General features: G+C 39.7%; 1 protein-coding gene across 1 annotated transcript in view; it reads left to right on the top strand.

Annotated features, from left to right (window-relative positions):
* Window positions 1–4,099: 4,099 nt before the first annotated feature.
* SLC30A7 (solute carrier family 30 member 7) overlaps window positions 4,100–21,721 on the top strand; it is a 39,646-nt gene continuing 22,024 nt past the window's right edge. The window contains exons 1-7 of the mRNA XM_060774016.2: window positions 4,100–4,378; window positions 6,650–6,751; window positions 12,707–12,820; window positions 15,353–15,440; window positions 16,043–16,169; window positions 18,081–18,236; window positions 20,079–20,129. Coding sequence (XP_060629999.1) covers window positions 4,299–4,378; window positions 6,650–6,751; window positions 12,707–12,820; window positions 15,353–15,440; window positions 16,043–16,169; window positions 18,081–18,236; window positions 20,079–20,129 — 718 coding nt within the window. The 5' untranslated portion in view covers window positions 4,100–4,298. The remainder of the gene's footprint in view (window positions 4,379–6,649; window positions 6,752–12,706; window positions 12,821–15,352; window positions 15,441–16,042; window positions 16,170–18,080; window positions 18,237–20,078; window positions 20,130–21,721) is intronic.

Here is a 21,721-nt window from a genome sequence, read left to right as displayed (position 1 = left end):
TTCAATGACAGGCCGAGCTTCTCGTATGCTTCTGCAAAGGTGTTTAGAGTGGTTTGTAGATCTTCTTCTGAATGCACACAGATGATGTCGCCATCAACATACTGGAGTTCTATAATAGATGTTGTTGTAACCTTGGTTTTGGCTTTCAGTCTGCTGAGGTTGAACAGCTTGCCATCTGTCCGATAGATAATTTCCACTCCGGTGGGGAGCTTCCTGTCAACAAGGTGAAGTATCATAGCGATGAAGATGGAGAATAAAGTTGGGGCAATAACACATCCCTGTTTGACACTGGATTCCACCTTAAATGGGTCACTTTGGGAGCCATTGCTGTCCAAAACTGTTGCCATCATGTCATCATGGAGGAGCCGCAGGATGTTCACAAATTTGTTAGGGCACCCAATTTTTTGGAGGATGATCCAGAGAGTGCTGCGATTCACTGTGTCGAATGCCTTTGCAAGGTCAATGAATGCCATCAAGATGCAGATCAAGAATAGGGCTCCACTGTCACCTACAGACCCGCCGCCAGTGCAATGATCCTGGAAGATTATCCTACTCGGACAACGAGGGATTGCCTAATGCAGTGGTTTTCAACTTGGGGTCCCCAGATGTTTTTAGCCTTCAACTCCCAGAAAGCCTAACAGTTGGTAAAGTTAGGTGGAGCAGAGCTATACATCAGATTACCAGAAATCTGTTTTCTATCATCCCAGAAGTTTCTATCATGGATTTGTCTAGAACAAGCAACTAGTTAGTCATCTGGATGTGCGCATATATCTGGATGAAGTTCCATCTCTCAAGAAAAACAAGGTTTAATTCATACTGCTAGGTCATTCTTTCCATGGTTTAATGTAAATCAAGCTTCCCTAACTTCCCAGTTCTGTTAGGCAACAATTCCTCCTCATCCTAGACATCATAGTGGGATGGGATTTATAGTCCAACAAATCTGGAAAATGTTAGGCTGAGGAAGATTGGACAAAATTATTTTTCCTGTAACTTCATTCCGTTCTTTATGAATCCCTCTCTGAAAGAAAACAAGTATATTCTGCATGGCAGCTCTTAATATTTGAAGATGATAAAATATCCTCCTAATTGTCTCTTCTTTATGCTAAACCTATCCAGCTTTCTCAACCTTTTATATTGAAACAATTAAGTGCTTAACTGATTTAGGTTAACCCACAAACAGCTCTAAGAATGTGGAGAATATACAGCATTTCAATATTTTTTTATTCAGTTCTTCTGTGTTGAAAGCTACTTTCTCCCTCATGTGGTATAGTCAGGGACTTCCACCTCTGCAATATAATGTTGTTGGGTATTATGTGACTTCTGCTCAACTTTCTAAGGCCTCACTTAGGTCTAAAAAGATCCAGTGTCATGGTGGAATAAGGTTGCCCCCGTGTCCCCTGGTATGGTTGGCAAGCCATTTGAGCAAACCAGATTTGTTTTTTAAATAAAACTTTTTGTTTTGGGCCAGAGAGCACAGTACAGCACAACTGGAATGTGTGGTCTTCCAAGATCCTATGGAGAATCAATTGGGTTGCCTAGTCCTTGGACACTATTCACTCTTTCTCAAAGCCATTGTTGAACTAATGCCATCTTCTCTGTCTCCTGTCCTTCCACACTTGTTACATACCACTTTTGTCCATGTATAGATGCTTGTTACGTGGTTGCATCTGGAAATCGATAGACATCTAAGCGTGAATGAACAGTATGTCCCAGAGTTAGTTGTACTTAGGGATATGTTTGTTTATAAAGATGGAGCAGGTACAATGTCCAGGAGGTGGTCTCGGGTAATTAATCTGTTTCCGTTATATTAAATACCAAAAACTTTTAATAGCATTTGACTTCCAAGCTCCTTGCCACCTTTGTTGTTACTGTTTCAATAGTGCCTTGTTTGTCAGTACTGTTTTAAACTGCAGTTCTCAGAACTGGACATTCTTGCATTGTGGCCACACAAAGTCAAAGCATGCCCAACAATGCACCTTGAATTCCTCCGAGGATGTATATTGCAAAGCAAGATGGTATTCAGGGCAATTTGCCTTTTTTCATCTAGGAAACCTGGTCTGTAAGGCTGAGTCTACATTGCTAAATAATACTGTTTGGAACTGCATTATATGCTCAATGTAGACGAACATAATGCAGTTCAACTTGATCCATCTAATGCTTTTGAAGATCCATTTCTCATCACAACCAGAAACTAAGTTTTAAAAACAGTGAACTTTGCCAAAAAGTGTGCATATAAGTCAACTCTCCTCTAGATCAGTTTTCACAGTTTTCTACATACTGAACTGGGAGCGGAAGAGGGGAAGAAAGAAAAAGGAAAGGAAGGAATGAGGAAAAGGTATGAGGTGAAGGATGTAAAGAAAGAAAGAAGAAAAAAGAAAGGAAGATGAAGAAAGAGGAGTGTGAATGAGGGAAATAAAGGGGGAAATAAAGGAAAAAACCAGAAGGGCAAAGAAAGGAAGGAAGGAAATAGAAAGGGGAAAAAAGGTGTGAGGAGGAGGCAAAGAAAGAAAGAAGAGAAAGAAGGGGCGAAGTAAGGGAGGAAAGGAAGAAAAATAAAGGAAGGAAGGAAAGAAAGAAAGGGGGTGAAGCAGCTTGGCTCCTGCTATGTGTATGAGGAGAAGAAAGGAAAAAAGAAAGGGAAAGGAGAAGGAAAGGAAGAGGGGTAAAAGAAAAAAAAGAAAGGAAGGAATGGGGACAAGGTATGAGGGTAAGGAAAGAAAGGAAAAGAAGGAAAAAGAAAAGGAAGAGAAAGCAAGCAAGCAAGAGGAGGGCATATGAGGAAAAGAAAGGGGAAAAGAAAGGAAAGACAGGAAGGCAAACGAAGGGAATCAAAAGAGTAAAGGTATGAGGAGAAGGAGGTAAAATGAATGAAGAGAAAGAAGGGGCGAGGGAAGGGGGAAAGAAAAAGAAAGAGGCGAGTGTGTGAGGGAACGAAAGAAAAAATAGGGAAAGGAAGGAAGGGAAAGACAGAGGAGGTTGTATGATGGAAAGAAAGGGAAAAATAAGGGAAAGAGGAAGGAAGAGAAAGAAAAGGGGAAAAGGTATGAGGGGGAGGAAGTACAGAAAGTGAAAGAAGGAAAGAGAAAAAGAAAGAAAGAGGCGGGTGTATGAGGGAAAGAAAGGGAAAAATAAGGGAAAGAGAGGAAGGAAGAGAAAGAAAAGGGAAAAAGGTATGATGGGAAGGAAGTTAAAAATGGTGAAGGAAAGAAAAAAGGGAAAGGACAGAAGCGAGTGTATGAGGGAGAGAAAGGAGAAAAGGGGAAATATTGGAAGAAAGAGAAAAAGGGGGAAAGGTAGGAGGGGAAAGAAGTACAGAAAGAGAAAGAAGGAAAGAGAAAGGAAGGAAAGAAAGGAAGAAAGAAAGAGGAGAGTGTATGAGAGAAAGAAAGGGAAAAATAAGGGAAAGAGAGGGAGGAAGAGAAAGAAAAGGGAAAAGGTATGAGGGGAGGGGAGTTAAAAACGGTTAAGGAAAGGGAAAGAAAGGAAAAGGAAAGAAGAGAGTGTATGAGGGAAAGGAAGGGGAAAAGGGAAAGAGGAAGGAAGAGAAAGAAAATGGGGAAAGGGTATGAGGGGAAATACAGAAAGAGAAAGAAGTAAGGAGAAAAGAAAGAAAGAGGAGGGTGTATGAGGGGAAGAAAGGGAAAGAGAGGAAGGAAGGAAGAAAAAGGGAAAGGTATGAGAAGAAAGGAAAGAGAAAGAAAAAGGAATGAATGAAAGAAAGAAAGGAGGGTGTATGAGGGAAAGAAAGGGAAAATAAGTGAAAGGAAGGAAGGGGAAAGGAAAAAAAGGTATGAGGGGAAGGTGATAAAGAAAGTAGAGAAAGAAAGAGGCGAAGGGAGGGAGGGGAGAAAGGAAGAGAAAGAAAGAAGCAGGAGGTGTATGAGGACAAGGGGAGAAAGAAAGAAAAGGGGGAGAAGGTGGATGAAGGAAACGGAGGGAGGGAAAAGAGGAAGGAGAGAAAGAGCCGTGAAGAAATCCACTTCCTCTCCCAATGCCAGCCTAGGCGGGACCCTTTCCCCAGGATCCAAATGCCACCCCGCTCCCGCTTCCTTTTCTCCCCTCGTGACGTCACTGGACCCGCCGCGCAGGCGCACTGAGCCTGGCCTGGGTCCGCTTTTGCCGGAAGTGGCTGCTGGCGGAGAGGGCCGGCTCCTGGGCGCGCGCGAGCGAGCGAGCGAGCGAGGGCGGCTTCCTGGCCGACGAGGGGCTGCGAGGGGCTGCCGGACAGACGCTCCCGTCCCTTCTTCCCCTCATCTCTCTCACGCCGGGCCCGGCCTTTCCCTCCGAGGGAGGCGAAGATGCTGCCTTTATCCATCAAGGACGATGAGTACAAGCCGCCCCGGCTCAACCTGCTCCGCAAGGTCTCCGGGTGGTTCAGGTGAGGGGGCTGCGGAGGAAGTGGCTGGAGGCCCGGGCCCAGAGAGGCCACCTCAGGGAAGAGGGAAGGCGAGGCTGGGCTGTCCCTCCTTTGTTGGGCCTGCCTCAGAGCTGAGGAAAGGGGGCATCTATGTGCATTCCCACACACATTCACATACACACTCTTTTCTATTACATTATTTTAGACACACAATGAGGTGTGACAGCTGTTGCCTGAGGTGGAATGTGTGAGTTTAGGTTTCAGAGCTGGAGATATACGCCTATAATACCTATGCACACACACTCACTTTCTCTCACATTCATACACACACTTTTGTCAGACACACACAACTGACATGAAGAGTTGTCATTGCATTCCAAAGCTGGAAAAAGAGCTGTGTGTATATGCATGCCCTGTATTATCAAAGGCTTTCATGACCCGAATCACTGCATTGCTGTGTGTATGGCCGTATTCCAGAAGCATTCTCTCCTGACGTTTCGCCTACACCTGTTATTTGAGAACACAGAAATGCCGGACTACTGTAACAACCACCATGTCAGACTACACAGAGAAACCATTGAAATCCTCAAGCTTGTGGACAATTTCAACAGAAAGGAGGAAACCATGAAAATGAATAATAATAATAATAATACCTTATTTTTATTTTTAAAAAGTAAGCAAATAAAACAACCTTGACTAAAAAATAAAATCAATGGGCCTCATAAATAACACAATAGGCAGTTAAAATCTGTATAAAATATGGCTCTCCAGTAAGTTAAGGCAATGTCACTGTCAGCAAAATGAACAAAATCTCACTACCTGTATTTAAAAAAACACAAAAATAAATATGGTCAATAAAAAACAACACTCAGAAAACAGAGGAATTCCAGACTGGAAACAATCAGGGCCTGCCAACAAAGGATCCTCCCCCAGGCAGGATGCAACCAGGCTTTGAAGCTGCAAGGCTATTCAATGCTAATCAAACTGGCCATTTGCAACATTCACATTTGCCTCAAACAGACAAGAGTTCTTTCTCCCACCCTGGACATTCCACAGTTATATAAACCCCACTTGACTAGTTACCAACAGACTTCACAACCTCTGAGGATGCCTGCCATGTTGTGGGGGGACATCAGGGGATAATGCTCCTGGAACATTGCCATAGAGCCCGGAAAACTTACAGCAACCCATGCATACTCTCTTTCATATGTATTCACACACACATTTTGTCTCTGAAAGTGCAGAAGTGCAAAATTAATGCAGTTGGACACCATTTTTAACCACTATGGATCAATGCTGTGGAATCATGGGAGTTGTAATTTGGTGTTTCACAAGCACTCTTTTGCCATAGAAAGGAGATTCCATCTGAACATGAAGAAGAACTTCCTGAGTGTGAGAGCCATTCAGCAGTGGAACTCTCTGCCCCGGAGTGTGGTGGAGGCTCCTTCTTTGGAGGTGTTTAAACAGAGGCTAGATGGCCATCTGTCAGGGGTATTTTGAATGCAATATTCCTGCTTCTTGGCAGGGGGTTGGACTAGATGGCCCATGAGGTCTCTTCCAACTCTATGATTCTATGAATGCTGTGGATCTTGTGAAATTGCAACTCCCATGATTCCATAGCATAGAGCCATGGCAATTAAAGTGGTGGCAAACTGCATTTATTTCACACTGCATTATTTCCAACATGCTCTGTAGTGTATGATAGCTGTTGCCTGACATGGGTTGTGTGGTTACATTTCAAAGTTGGTGAAAGTGATCCTGTGAGCATCTGTGCATGTGCAAACACACTCACGCAACTTTATATACGCATGCATGTGTTTATACACATGATGGGGTATGATAGCTATTGCTTTATGTGGGATATGTGGTTTAATTCCATGGCTGAAGCGGTCTTGTGTGTCTGTGTGGTTACACACACATACACATTTTCTCTCACACACATTCATACACAAAACCTCTCTCTTAGAGACACAGTATTGTGTGGCAGCTGTTGCATGACATTAAATTTCAGAGCTGGCAAAAGAGGTCCTGTGAGCATCTATGTGCATGCATATGCTCTCACATACATATTTCAGACATACATGATAGTGTGTGGTGGCTGTTGTCTGCGAGTGTGTATGACTGAATTTAGGGACTTGGTTGGAAGAGCAGAGCTGGATGCAATTAGCTTCTTTCCATCATGTTCTCCTGGAGGCTTTTCTTTGCCATGGGGAGAAAAACCATCTGTGCTTGATGTCCCCAGTTTCTCTCCCACCTTCCTTTTTTGATCGTTCTTCTCTCTTCCTGCTCCAGGTCAATCCTATCGGACAAGACGTCCCGAAACCTCTTCTTCTTCCTTTGCCTCAATCTCTCCTTTGCTTTCGTTGAGCTGCTGTATGGCATCTGGAGCAACAGGTACTGGGGAGGAAGGAAGGGAAGGGGAGGGAGGAGAGTAAAGAGGCGGCGCTTTCCCTGCTGAACTCCCAAGTTCAGCTCCGCTGGTGTTGCCACGTCTCTTATTGATTTGCTTGTTCTGAGGAGGAAGCCCGGAAGAGTCCTGGCCTTGAGAGTTGAGAGAAAAGGATTGTTTAATCCTTCCTGGAGCAATTGTTGGATGCATGCAGGATTTTAAAAAATATTTATTTAGAGATTAATCTTGTAAGTCCATATTCTTAAGAGTAGATTATATAAACCCCAGAAAGGGAAATAAATAAAAGTTTTGACAGAGATGGAGGAAGTCTGTATTTGAGGAAGTTGGTCAGTTTTACCTCTTTTTGACATATATGGAGTGCCTTGTGCTGGGAAAAGGACAAGATATAAACAAAGTACTTTATATTAAAAACATTACATTTTGTAACACAGTTGTTGTTCCTGAGTTATAAATGTCATTTCCTAATCGGTTCTATCATAAAAACATGGGAAAAATTATTAAACTGCAAAAACTTTGTTTTTATGGGACACCCTGCAGCACATTTTGCTATAGTTTTTGAATGAATATCTCATAGAGTCTCAACCAATTCAATGTAGTTTGTGGCAGCCACAAAAACAAAGTTTCTGGAGTATAACAATGACTTTCAATGTACATACCACACAATTTAACAGGAAACTGAAAATTTTCATATTTAGTTACATAGTGTTATCTATTTACCTAACTTCCGTAGACAAGTTGTGGTAACTTTTGTACTCTTCAGGAATTATAATTTATTGCTATAATTAGTATAGTTTATAAATATTTGAAGGTCAGATAAAATGTATTCACTGTGTATAGGATCACAGTAAGGAAAGCTTAACTTGGCTCAGGAAAATAATAATCATAATCAAAATTTCTTACTTGCCTCTTCCCAAAGCGTGCTACAACATAATTTAAAAAAAGTAGATAAAGGCATAAAACCATTTTAAAACACTTAGATTAAAACACCGTGGTTGGATCGCCGTTGAGTTGCCGATTTAGGCTGAGAAACGGTATATAAGCACAGTAATAATAATAATATAATAATCTATATGGCCAAATACTACGGTTTGAACTGCAGTATATGGTCAGCGTAGACCCATATAATGCAGAACTGCATTATGTGGGTCTACACTGATCCTATAATGCAGTTCAGGCTGCATTATTTAGTAGTGTAGATCCAGTCATAGAAGTAAGATTAAAACACAAATAAAAATATTTCAAAACAATAAAATGATAATTAATTTTTATAGTTTACCATTACTTCACCAATGGTAAACTATTTTTTATAGTTTACTATTACTATATAAAACTAGAAATTCACTTCTGTTTGGGAGTATTGCTCATAAGTTGGTGGCACAACTTGTACATGGGCATCCACTTACTTTCCCATCTCTCTCTTCTCTGCTTGTATATGCTAGACTGGGACTTGCTTAAGGCAAAAGTCAGTGTATGACTTAATTTTTCTGAATATGCTGCTTCTCCTGAAAACGTTTATGGTTGTATGACTCAGGATGCAGTTGTAAATTTACTGAAATGGATTTCATTGGCTATACAGGTGTGTGTGTGTATATATATATATACACACACACACACACACACACACACATATCAGCTTAGGCGATCCCTCATTTTCTGAGGAGGGTTGTCTTCCAGTATTCTTGTGGGTCTGTATGTGGCTGTGGAGCCCTATACTTGCTCTGCATCTTCTTCCGCAGTGAGGGCATTGGTTTCCAGGTGGGAGGCGGATTCGGTCGGGGTTGGCTTGACGCGCCTTCCCCTTGGCACGCTTCTCCCTTTTGCCCTCCATTTGTGCCTCTTCAAATTCTGCAGCAGTGCTGGTTACAGCTGACCTCCAGCTGGAGTGGTCAAGGGCCAAGGCTTCCCAGTTCTCAGTGTCTATGCCAGAGTTTTTAAGGTTGGCTTTGAGCCCATCTTTAAATTTCTTTTCCTGTCCACTAACATTCCGTTTTCTGTTCTTGAGTTCGGAGTAGAGCAACTGCTTTGGGAGACGGTGGTCAGGCATCCGGACTACATGGCCGGTCCAGCGGAGTTGATGGTGGAGGACCATCGCTTCAATGCTGGTGGTCTTTGCTTCTTCCAGCACACTGACGTTTGTCTGCCTGTCTTCCCAAGAGATTTGCAGGATTTTCCGGAGGCAGTGCTGATGGAACCGTTCCAGGAGTTGCATGTGACGTCTGTAGACAGTCCACATCTCACAGGCATATAGCAGGGTTGGGAGGACAATAGCTCTATAAACAAGCACCTTGGTATCCCTATGGATGTCCTGGTCCTCAAACACTCTCTGCTTCATTCAGAAAAATGCTGTGCTCGCAGAGCTCAGGTGGTGTTGTATTTCGGTGTCGATGTTGACTTTGGTGGAGAGGTGGCTGCCAAGGTACCGGAAATGATCAACATATACACACATATAATTTACAACTGAGAATATGAAACAATATTCTCAGTTGTGGTTGGCATTTGTATATTAATGTGGAAACCATAAGTTGGCACTATGTTTTTGGAGGCTGTATTCTCTTATTCCATCTTCAGTTTGGAACAAAAACTGACAAGGACAGTAGCCCTTGAAATCCTGGCAAATTTGTTTTAATATAAAATGCACAAGGATTTCTTTCCCAATCCACCTTTCTTGGGTATATAGGATCTGAATCTGGTTCATTCCATATTTATTTATCTGGCTGCCTTTAGAGAAGGTATATGCTCACATATAATTAGGAATGACTACTCACCCTTTTCTTCGTTTGGCGTCTTTCACAAAGGCAATGCAACAAAAGCATTTATTGCTCTAAGGTGGAATTTATTAGGTAGAGTTTTTGCAGAAGTTGTTATTATCAAAGGATTATAAAAGTACAAATGCTTGGGAAACATGGCAGCTTTTAGTGTACATGGAAAATGAAGAGCAGTATGGAAAAACTAAACAAGAATTTGGCAATGTATCATTTATGAAAGCCTTATCACAACTGGAGAGAAAATCTTGCTTGTTAGATGTCGGGGAAAACATCATGATAAAAGTCAGTGGTTCTCAACCTGTGGATTCCCAGATGTTTTGACCTTCAAATCCCAGAAATCCTAACAGCTGGTAAACTGGCTCGGATTTCTGGGAGTTGTAGGCCAAAACACCTGGGAACCCTAGTTGAGAACCACTGATATAAATGAATTTTTACCTGTCTTCAGTGTGAATATTTGTAATACGGTAGAGTCATCCATTGAAGTTAAATTTCCCTCTGGAGAGATAAAAGGATGTGCTTTATACAGTATTTACGTAAATCACAAAATTAGGTTATATGAAGTGTAATTCTGGTTACCAGGTAGGATAACTTTAAATTGTGATTTGATAAATTCATGAAAGAAAAGCTGTCAGTGGCTTTAGATATGATAACTACATATAATCTTTACTTGAATACCAGTTGCTGAGAAACATGAGTGGGAAGTGCCATTGCTTTCATATCCTTCTGGTGTGCTTCTCATAGACTTTTGGGCCATCATTGTGGGAAGTACAATAGATAAGGCCTTTGGTCTGATCCAGTTGGGTTTTTCTTGCATTGTGAATTAATGCAGGGTATCTAAGTCTCTTTCTATGATGTGCCTGAACCTTGAATAAGAATTACCTATGCTTCAGTAGTTCTTGTCATAATGGAACGCCAGCTTCTGGTGAGTGTTACTGCATGGACTGCATTCTTCCAATCATTGAATGTGCTGAAGTTTATGGAGATTGTGCTGGCAGTTCTTTGGAAATTCCTGCCACTTTACCATCCCCAAAGCTATGAGTTTGTTGAGCAGCTGCATTTACTAGCTGGATTCTTGGAGAGCCTTGACTTCACAGGGCCAAATCAGTCTCCTAGCATTCCGACACAACAGTAACATCCTTCTGATCATTTCTCATCTGAAGTAAGAATGCCTTGTTGGGGTGTGGGTGTCAAATGCTTCAGCTGCTTTTCCCGCAGAAAAATAATTCTTAAGGTACAATGGCCTGCACTGCCTTCAAGTAGAAGCACCCAAACAGCCTTTCTCCCCAAACAGGAGGTGTTTTGAGTGGTTTTCAGCTACAGAGCCTGGTTTGGCATACTCTGTACTGACCATTCTTTGGGAAAAGCCATTGGATGATTTGCCTAAAGAAGAGCGAGCCTAGATGCTGGTAATAAGATTTCTGGCTTGGTTAGCAAAATATCAAACATGTGATAATTCCTGAGTGTAAGAATTGCCTGTATGTATGCCATAAACTTAAGGTTCATCTACAGCAATGGTTCCCAACCTTTGGTCCTCCAGTTGTCTTGTTCTTTACCTCCTAAAAATCCCAGTCATTTTACCAGCTGTTAGAAATTGTGGGAGCTGAAGCCCTAAATACCTGGAGGACCAAAGTTTGGGAACCAGTGATCTACAGTGTAGAATTAATGTAGTTTGAATCTGCTTTGTCTCTCATGGATCATTATGTGGAATTCTGGTAGTTGCCGTTTGGGGAGGCACTTCCTATCTTTGATAGTGAAGGCTAAGGAACTTGTGGAAGTACAACTCTCAGGATGCCATAGCACTGAATCATGGCAGTTAAAGTAGTGTCAGCCTGCATTATTTCTACAATTTAGATGCACCCTTAGTGGACAGAGTAAGTGGGGATGTGTTTGATGATAGTCTAATAGTTTATTTGCTTCAGTCCTCCACATTCGCTAGGGTTAGGGGCACAGAATACCTGTGAAAGTGAGAAACCACAAATAAATAGTGCTATTTCTGTTGTGTTTCTTTTCTACATCACAATAACAACATTTTTAGTTTTTTTATCTAGCAGAATACCTCTCTAGGGATTTCTTTCCTGTGCAGCATGAGTCTGTGGTTAACTTCTATTGAAAACTGAGCATAGAATTGTACATCTACACTCCAGTAATTATATAATGCATTTTCAAGCCGTGTTATATGGCAGTGTGGATGGGGCCCTACATATTCAAAGAGAAAACATTTTAATCAAATCCATGAATAATCAGATCTGCAAAAGTCAAAACCCCAAATGTGGAGGGCCATTAGCTTCATTCATCCTATATCTACTACATAGTGGGCATTTTGTAGACTTCTCTGGATCTTTTCTCATATTGTCTTCTTCTATGCCATGATACTGCTAAACAAGGTTTCATAGTAACACTATGTCCTCATAACACCTGGAAGAAATTATTTTGACCTATTCATGCTTTGATCTGTGTACTATCCTATATTTGTGTACATATTGGTTTATACTTTGTAACATTTCACTATACCTTTTCCTGTGTTTTGTATCAGAAAGGGTGCACACATAATTCCAAAGCTTTGGCCTCATAGTCCTTGTGCTCTTGGTAACTATTATGCAAAGGTTTTCATTATTGTAGTTTTTCTTCTATGAATTCAGTGTGCGTTCTTAGTTGCTTCTCCAGCAGATAAAAATATTTATAATACTTATAAATAAAAATATAATAAAGTATTCATAGTATTTATAATAAAAATGTTATTCCTGGTGTGTTGGGTGTCATGACTACTAGGAGATGTGTTCAAGTTTAAACAATTGGTAAGATCAGCAGATGAGAATGCTGTTTCTGATAAAGGCGAACTTTTTCAAATCTAAGACGTTGTCATGATTTAGCTACAATATCTCCAACTTCGAATAAGTCCTATGTTTGATGTTTGTAGTCTATAAGCAGACTTGTCTCTAAATTACTTGAGCAGACTAAAGTTCTTGTATGAGTTAGACCCTGGGTAGATCTTTACACATTTATTATGACTTATATATGTGCTCCCAGAAGGAATTTTGAAAATAAAAGTAGTAGAGAATCAGTAAAGCAATATTGCCATTACTGCAAATGAGATTTAATGTTTTAATTATGTACTGTGTTTTCTGACACGTTCTGTTCCTAACATATTTTTCTTTTTTCTCTTTCTTTTTCCAGTTTAGGTTTAATATCAGATTCATTTCACATGTTTTTTGACTGTACAGCTCTGTTAGCTGGACTGGCAGCATCTGTCATTTCAAAGTGGAGATCAAATGATGCTTTTTCCTATGGGTAAGCTTTTTTCGTAGGTGAAATAGATTTTTTATGTGTTGTCTCATATATCTTTTGATTATGAATGAGAGTTTGTGCAATTTTATTACAGTATGCTGTCAAAAAAGCTTTGCAATCAATAATTTGGTTAAAATGAGTTAATGAAATAGAGTAAAGCCACACTGAAGTGCCCAGCTCTTATATAGAAGGGCCACTTGACTACTTCCGGTATCATAACAAATGCAGTTTAATTTGTTGAAGAGAGTAAGGCTACATTTTGTGGTTTCTTTTTAATATGCTAGTGACTTGTAATGATCAACATTTGTATCAAATACAATAATTTGAAAGCTACCCCTGGAACCTTTATTGTTAACTGTGTAAAGACAACAACAAAAGTACTGCTTATATATTGTAGGAACAGATATGAAGTATGACTGAGTGTGAGTGTTTGCTACAAGAAAATTTAATTGTATGTAAGGGAATTTATTTGTTCAGAGGTAATGTTTGTGCAAAGTAATTGACATTTTGATAAGAGTGTAATAATTAAAAATGAAGGCCCTCTCCAATTTCACATATGTATAGCAGGGTAACTCGATTTAGATAGCACACACATTCTTCTTTTACTGTGATGTTGACTTTCTTCTGCTAAAGCTGTTGTAATCGAGTAAATAAATACTTTGCTCAAGAGATTTTTTAAAAAATTCTGAAGTTACTTCTCCGTAGCAAAGTGTGCTGTGTGTTTTGTATGTTGGCTAATAAGGGAGGGGCTAGTAGACCAGGCTGTGACATACGTCTGTGGAATATCAGCCTGGAAATGAAATCTGACTCTTGGGATTTTTTCTCCCCCAGATGGTTCTAAATACCAGAAAATTTCCTCCCGAAAATCTTAAATACACAATGCTTGCTTTGGGTAGAAATGACCTGAGGTGTTATGACATCACTTTTGGTTCTCTGTATCTCAGAGGTGTAGTCCACCAGGAAGTTCAGGATGGAAATTGGCCTCTATGCAGTTGCCCACCTTTGCTTTAATGTCAGTTGGCAGATTATTTGTTTGGTTCAGTTTTGTGAGTTCATATTTGTGAAAGGGAGGAATGGCTCTTCAGCCGGAATTGATCAAACCTGTTGCCAGTTTCCTTTGATGTTTCTGCTTGGCAAGTTGCAAGTTGCAGAAGTTCTCATATGTGCTGAATATGCCCTCTTCAGTTTGGCTTTAAAATAAACATGGATGAGGTTCTACTTTTGTCATTAAAAGGAGAGTGTGCAGAATTGAAGGGAAGACTGCCTTGCCAATCCTTTATTTGTATTCCACTTCTAGTGATTCTGCTAGGAGAGGATTTTCAAGTAATAGAACATGTAAGTGAGGAGTGGATTTTCTCCTTGTGTGTTCCACTTAGTCATTAAAAAGTAAACACACTTCAGCCCTGGTGTGAAACTGGAAAATCTGCCCATGTGTGAAATAAGAAATAAGAGGCAGGAAATAAGAGGTACATTCCATTTCCTGCCTAGGAATGACACCTGTTCCATAAGATGCCATGCCCCTAGCTAGTTCTACTCTCTGAGTTTAACAAAGTGCAAGCAAGTAAGAAACAGCATTGAGGCCCTGTACACAATTGTTTAAAAAATGAAAAAATCCTCGAGAACTTGCACATTCCATCATTTTCAGATGAGAGGTGTACGTTACCTGGCGCTTTTGAAATAGGTCTACTTGCTGCTATACTCCTTCAATAAATGACAAGCCTATGCTAATACCTTAGTTATAGTACATACCCATATACACGTTAGACTGAGGTTGACATTGGCATTACAGTTATGGATTCATAACCAAGAGTTACAGATTTGTTATTGATTCTTCTTCACTTATGCTTCATATACATGATCATGGCACTATGGCCACAATCATAAAAGTCCTCTGAATCTTGCCTTAAATTTTAGGGAGCAGCTTTGTGTGACTGAGGAATGTGGTGCAGTTGAGTGGGGCACTTCAGAATGACATGGCCAGCTCCCTCCTCCCCTGGAATCATGGTGCAAAGAGGAGGCTGCTTCTCACCCTACAGCTTGTCACCCTTTAGCTTGGGAGAAAGCTGACTATGCCATTCTGAAGCACCCCACTCAACCATGCTGCGGATCATTATTTCACAGAACAGATCCCATGGAATTAAGTTATTGGTTCCTTAGGTTATTAGTAGCTATGTTTGTGTAAGTATGAAAGTGATGTGGGGTCTTGGTCTAGAATTCTGTAATACTTACGTAGCACTTAGCCCTACTGATCAAATTTGAACTTATCAGCAATCAGCTTTTAGTGTGGTCTCAAAACAGTCATGTGTCATACCTTCTACATGAAGTTGCAAATGTTTTTGTGGTTGAACTGTCACTTGAGGAATAAGCAATCCACAATGCTCATGTTTTTTTTTTAAACTCCACTTTGGGGAATATTATCCAACCTCTGGCTATCCTGTGTTTGTCACTGTTGAGGGGAAAAGTAGGACATAAAATGGCTATGGGATTGTCCTGAGGTAGAATGTTGTTAAGTAATGGTTTTCTTGATTTTTCTAGGTATGTTCGAGCAGAGGTGCTAGCTGGTTTTGTAAATGGTCTGTTTCTGATCTTCACAGCTTTCTTCATTTTCTCTGAAGGTGTTGAGGTATGTAATGAAAAAAGTTATAAATGGTTTTACCTCATAAAGTATAGCAGAGACATACAGGTATTTATTTGCTAGGAAGTCTGATGGTGCTTAGTAGGACGTATCCTTAGTTAGGAATTGTGTTTTATATGGTTTGCTTATCATTAGCCAAGATGTTGGTGATTCAAATTCAAGATACCAGATTCTTTTTTTTCTTTTTTTTTGGTTTTCTATCCTAGTTTCTGTGATATTGTCTTTAGAGCTAGAAACCATCATAAACAGGTTAATAGCCACTTTCCTTTCATTAATGATCTTGCTGCTTTTGAAGTAATCTAAGCCAGTGGTTATCGGTACTTCTCAATCAGTTATGTGCTCTGTGCAGAAATACTTACTTTGTTTTGAATTTTCTTTCTGTCAGTTGTCAGTTTGGTGGGATGACCTGAGTTTTTGCATTAAGATGAATTATTTCCTACAAGCCATCAGAAAATTATTTCCTGATTCACTGACTTTGTTTTCTATATCGAATGGCATTATGTCTTTCTCAGAAGGGACATTTAGAAAATGCAAGAATTCGTAATAGTAGTAAATGAATTATACTATAACTTTCTGCTTCATTTTTGTAGCGTGCGCTTGAGCCTCCAGATGTGCATCATGAAAGACTCCTTCCAGTTTCTATCCTTGGCTTCCTTGTAAATCTTGTAGGAATTTTTGTGTTTCAACATGGTGGACATGGCCACTCCCATGGCTCTGGTAAGATACCCAAATCATAATAATTTACTCCTGTAGTTACTTCTCTGCAGTGGCAGAAAAGGGTTGCATCCTGTGGCAGAGGATTCAGTATTACACTCAGTTGAATTCCTTTTACTTTGTACTTTCACCATGTAGCTGCATTTGTATCGCTTGTCATGTTGGCAACAGTTGGTTCTGTTTAATCAGCGCAGTGAAAATCTTGGAAGACTTTTGTTTTCCAGGGTCTTTTTCATGGGCCTTAGAGCTGGGATCAGTAATTTGGCACTTTCATGAAATTTTGAGATGACTCTCCCATTGATTGTCCATGCAAGCTGTAGTCTAAGGGCCCTTCCAGACAGGCCCTGTATTCTGTGAACTGATCCCAGGTTTTCTGCATTAAACTGGATTATGTGAGTTCCCATTGCCAGATAATCTGGGATAAACAGAAAACCTGGGATCAGATGCAGGGGTATAGGGCCTGTCTGGAATGGCCCTAAAGCTCATGAAGGTGGCACATTGGCTACCTTATGATAACTTTACTCTTAGTAAACAATAAAAGACAAGTGGGGATTAGGTGTTAGAGATGCCAGTACTTTTGAAAGGTATGGTGGGATCTGAAAGTTGGAAGGTACGGTGGGATCTAATAGTTATCGTGTTGTTTTTAGCTTGCTTTTATTGATGTGTTAGTTACGTAGTATGCAGCTGTTGCAGCTGTGGCTGTTGTGCTGTTGGTGTTAGATTTTCAACTGCTTTCAAACTATGATAAGCAAATGCATTTGTTAAATGTGACATGTAAATAGAATTGTTTCAGATTGGACAGTGAGCAGTCTGAAATGTATGAATGATAGGAGATACCTTGCACACCAAGAGACTATAGTTCTCACAAGCCAAGCATGCTGCAACTTACAATAATAAAAAATATAGGTAGGAATAGGATATGTTACTATCTCGTCATGTTGTACCAGCTTGAGATAAAGACATGTGCCTTGTGTATCTTAGTGTGTGAGCATGCCTTTAAGTTGCCTGATGACCTATAACCTCATTAATTTAATAGGGTTTGTTTAGCAAGGGATACTCGGAGGTTGTTTTGCAATTCTTTCCGCTGAAATATAGCTAACAGCACCTGTTATTCATTGGAAATCTTCCTTCCAATTTCTAACCAGGGCTGACTCTACTTCATTTCTAAGATCGGAAAGGATCTTGTGCCTTTAGGATATGTAGGCTCTTTGTGCATCTTCATGGTTTTTATCTTGACTTACTATACCATTATTTCCTGTGATACCCAACTAACAAATGTGTCTAATCGCTACTTACAATGTAAGATGTGAAACCAGGTGAATTGGTCCAACACAGTTGCTTCTGAACTGGCATTGGGCAAATTGCACCCTTTCAACCTCAGGAATGAAATGGAAACCCTCTCCAAACAAATCTTGTCATGAAAATCCTATGCTTGCCTTAGGGTTGCCATAAGTCAGAAATGACTTGAAGGCAAACACAACAATGACAAAAATGGCAGTTAGTAAGTATTCCCTCATGTGAGAAGGAAAGTGGAATGCTGTTTCTAAGATATGACCTGTATTCATACATGAGTTGAAAACAAATTTTCATAAAAACTATTGTTTGATTAATCAAAACAAATCCTGCTCATTAGTTGGATGATAACTGATCAAAGATGTTCCTTGCACAAGGGTGAGATGGATTGCTTCAGTAGTAGATTCAGGGGCATTATATTGTCTGTGTTAATTCCTGGCATGAGCTGCGGGAGAGAAGGGAAACCACTTGGATTTTTTGGCCTTGGCTATGGAAATATTTTTACTGTTTCTGTCATTTTTATTCTGTAACATGTTGTACATAATACAATAGAAAGCATTGATCTTGAGAGATTACAGTTATAATGAAACTAATCATTTTCTCACAAATCTTTTTTTATAGGACATGAACATAGCCATTCATTATTTAATGGGGCTTTAAGCCATGGTCACAGTCACGGAGGTCATGGTCATAGTCATGATTCCAAGCACGGGCATGGCCATGGACATTCTCATAGTCACAGCCATGGGCATGGGCAGAGTGAAGATTACTGTCATGGTAAGTGTGTTTGAGACAGAAAGCTCACTTCTTGACTGATCTTGACAGTCAGCCCTGCACATTTGTTGGGGTTACAGGCACAGGACCCCCATGAAAGTGAAAAATCTCAAATAAATCAATTGCTATTTTTTACACCTGAAAGAACATCTCTCTAGGAATGTCTTGCTCTCACAGCATAACTCTGTAGTCAACTTCCATTGGAAGCTGGTTATAGAATCACATTGGATGATCTGTAGCGGGGGTCCCTGAACTAAGATCCATGGGCTGGATGTGGCCCTCCAAGATCATTTACCCGGCCCCTGTTGTAAACTTTAGACTTAGGATCACCCTTAATCTGAAATGACCTGAAGACACACAATAACAAGAATCCTAATTAACTTGTCTATCCTTTCAGCCAAAAGCAGGCCCACACTTCCCTTTGAAATATAGGCAACAAGATAGGTTCTCTAGGTTTGTTCTTAAGTTGTATTTCAGATTTATACAAGGCCTTCTGTTTTTTAAGAATGTTAGACCCTCTAAATGTGTAATTAAGTGTGTAGTGTTATTATGTCCCATTGGATTATTTTTATTCTGTTTTCATGTTGATGCTTAATTTTTTGTTATAAGTTTACTATTATTATTGTGCATTACTCTGTATTTTTAATGTGTTTGAACTTATTTGGGCATTGAATGTTTGCCTTCTTTTGTGTGTAAACTGTCCTGAGTCCCTTCAGGGATAGAGGGTGGTCTAGAAATAAAGTTGTTGTTTTTGTTGTTGTTGTTATTATTAGAATTATTCTAATAATAACATTTGAAAATAAACACCCAGTAGCCTAATTTTTGCAGCTGTAAAGTGCTTCTTGTAGTGTGGTAGTAATCCAGTGAGTTGATGTACTATACTAGTTAGGTTCTGGACTGGGATTGTGGTGTCCAAAGTGTAATAACCAAGAGTTCACCCTGTGACCTTAGGCCACTTGCCATCTCTTAGTCTAATCTCTTAACAGGATAGTGCTGGGAATAAAATATGTGATGAGACTCATTTGGAGCAACAGTGGCATTGTTGACAAACACTATTTATTTTCCTGTTTTGAAAGAAAGAATAATTTGCTAGTCTTAAGTATAGTGATGTTGTTCTTCTTTTCCAAAGAACAGTTTCCTACTATTTAGATGTTGAACTAATATATTGGGGCAGGCAAATGAAACATGAGTGGTACAGCTGAAGAACAATATTGACCCTTGAAATAGTATGGGACAGTTCATGCCTGAATTCTCAGTGTTCATTTTCAAGGTGGGGCTGTGTTTCACTTGCTTCTGAATTCTCAGGCCCCTTCCACATAGCTGAATAAATTCCCACATTATCTGCATTGAACTGGGATATATGGCAGTGTGGACTCAGATAACCCAGTTCAAAGCAGATATTGTGGGACTTTCTGCCTTGATATTCTGGGTTAAATGGCTGTGTGGAAGGGCCCTCAGGGAAAAAAAACACTCATGGTTTCGAAAAACCTGGAGTTATGATGCTGTGACCTCGCCAGTAAGGAAACCTTTCCATTGGCTGAATCACCTTTGCTAGCTTTTCCCTTCCACTATTTACTTCTCCCTGCCATGCTTGTGTTAAAAAAGTGTCTGGAGGTTTTGTGTTTTGTAGGATTCATTGAGTTCTCCTTTCATCCCCTCTTCTTAGTGATTTTTAAAAATAAGTTTAGGCATATATTTTCTTAAAGTGTTCCCAGATCTATTAGGTTAAAAAGATCAGTTGTATTGTCTAAGCAGCTGCTGAAAATAATATCCTTTTGTAATATTCTGTGTTAAACAACAAAAGCATGAAGAGGATAACCAAGATATACTTTCTTGTTTTTACAGATGATCAACCCATTGAATTGTCTGGTGGATCCAGCAAGCAAATTCTAGAAGGTAAGATGTGAATAAGTGGATCGAATTTCAAATTCTGCTGACATAAAACTCGAACAGCAAAGTGAGAACCTGGAAGTAATAATACCTCATATAAGGTTTTTTTTACAAAAATGTTGGTTAATATGGAGCAAACCAGAGTCTTCCTGCTTTATCTCGTTCAGGGTTCAGTAGTAACTATGGAAGACTAAAAGCCACGCTACCCTGGAGAGCTACAACTGTTACCTCCAAAAAACCAAAACCTGGGAGCATTTTCTCCAAGTTTTGAGTTTAAAAAAAGACCTTTCCTCAGCCTAAATTAGCTCAGGGGTTTGTCAGAATATGATGAAACATTTTGTGACCAGTCAGTGGACATTTTGCAGCATTTGGGGGCAAAGCTTTCCTTCCAGCTGCTGGGCATTGCTGCATTTGGTGGTCCCTATGTAGACTTGTCCACAGCTGCATGGTGTATGGTAGACTCCTGCAAAGGTGAGAGAATCCCTTTTGTCATTTGCTGAACGCAGTATTTGTTGGATTTTCTTAGTAGGTCTGTAGATAGTTTGTAGGTTGTGTTTCTTCATCAGCTGCCTTATGCGGTCAGTGGTTCCCTTGATGTATGATAAAAACACTTTTCCTCTGGGTGGATCTTTGTCTTTGCTCTTGTGGCTTAGAAATATACACTCTAAACATATTGCCAGTAATACAGTATTAGCATTTCCAAAGAAGTTGGTATGTTACTAAGAGGCAGATCTATCTTAGAAAGAGGCAGATAACTAGGATCACTTCCAGTTTTCCAGCACATGTATGAAGTTTTTTGTTTGTTTTGATAATAGAATTTCAGCTATAGAGAGAAAATGAAAGTAAAATGAAAGTTCTGCTTTTTGTTACAGTTTTCTAGTTTTCTGTTTGTATTAATACTTTTTTTCCCATTTTAGCCTCATGTGGTTGGTGCTAAATACGATAGAGTAGATATAAACCCTTGTATGACTTGGGTGTGTTGAGTGGTGTGTCTTTAAAATCAGATCTCCCCATGACAATTTTTAATTTGTTTTTTCCAGTGTATGCCTGCAGAGGGTGCCAGATCCATTTAAAAATACTTTTACATATTATGTTAGGTAGAAGCATCAGAATGATTACTTGACATTTGTGGTAGCCTTCTGGCTCTTGTAAGTTAAAATGACATTCTGCTAACTAGTAAAGGCTTCTTGATTTAACCAGGGTGTTGGGTGTTAACTTTTCATAGCTGAAACATCTTTTAATGGATAGGTAGCATATTTTGATTTTCATTGTCACATTTTAAATGCTTTTAAGTAGTTTTAAATTAGTGCTTTTTAATAGGATGGTTTATTTAATTACAATAATAATATAATAAAATTTTATTTATATACTGCTTTATCTCCCCTGGTAGACTCAGGGCGATTTCCAAAATGTAAAAACACAAAACCATACAGAATAAGCAAAAACAACAACAACAACAACAACAAAACAGAACAATACATAAGCATAAAATAGTCAAACAACACATGCACAATAAAATCAATCGACCTTATTTTTTGTGCCAGGATTAACTATTATGGCCGGACTTTCAAAAAGAGCCTAGGCTGTTTGGGATGGTC

This window comes from Anolis sagrei, chromosome 4, assembly GCF_037176765.1.
Source record: "Anolis sagrei isolate rAnoSag1 chromosome 4, rAnoSag1.mat, whole genome shotgun sequence".
Taxonomy (NCBI): domain Eukaryota; kingdom Metazoa; phylum Chordata; class Lepidosauria; order Squamata; family Dactyloidae; genus Anolis; species Anolis sagrei.
Note: the sequence above shows the minus strand (reverse complement) of the source record. Positions and strands in the feature narration are given on the sequence as shown.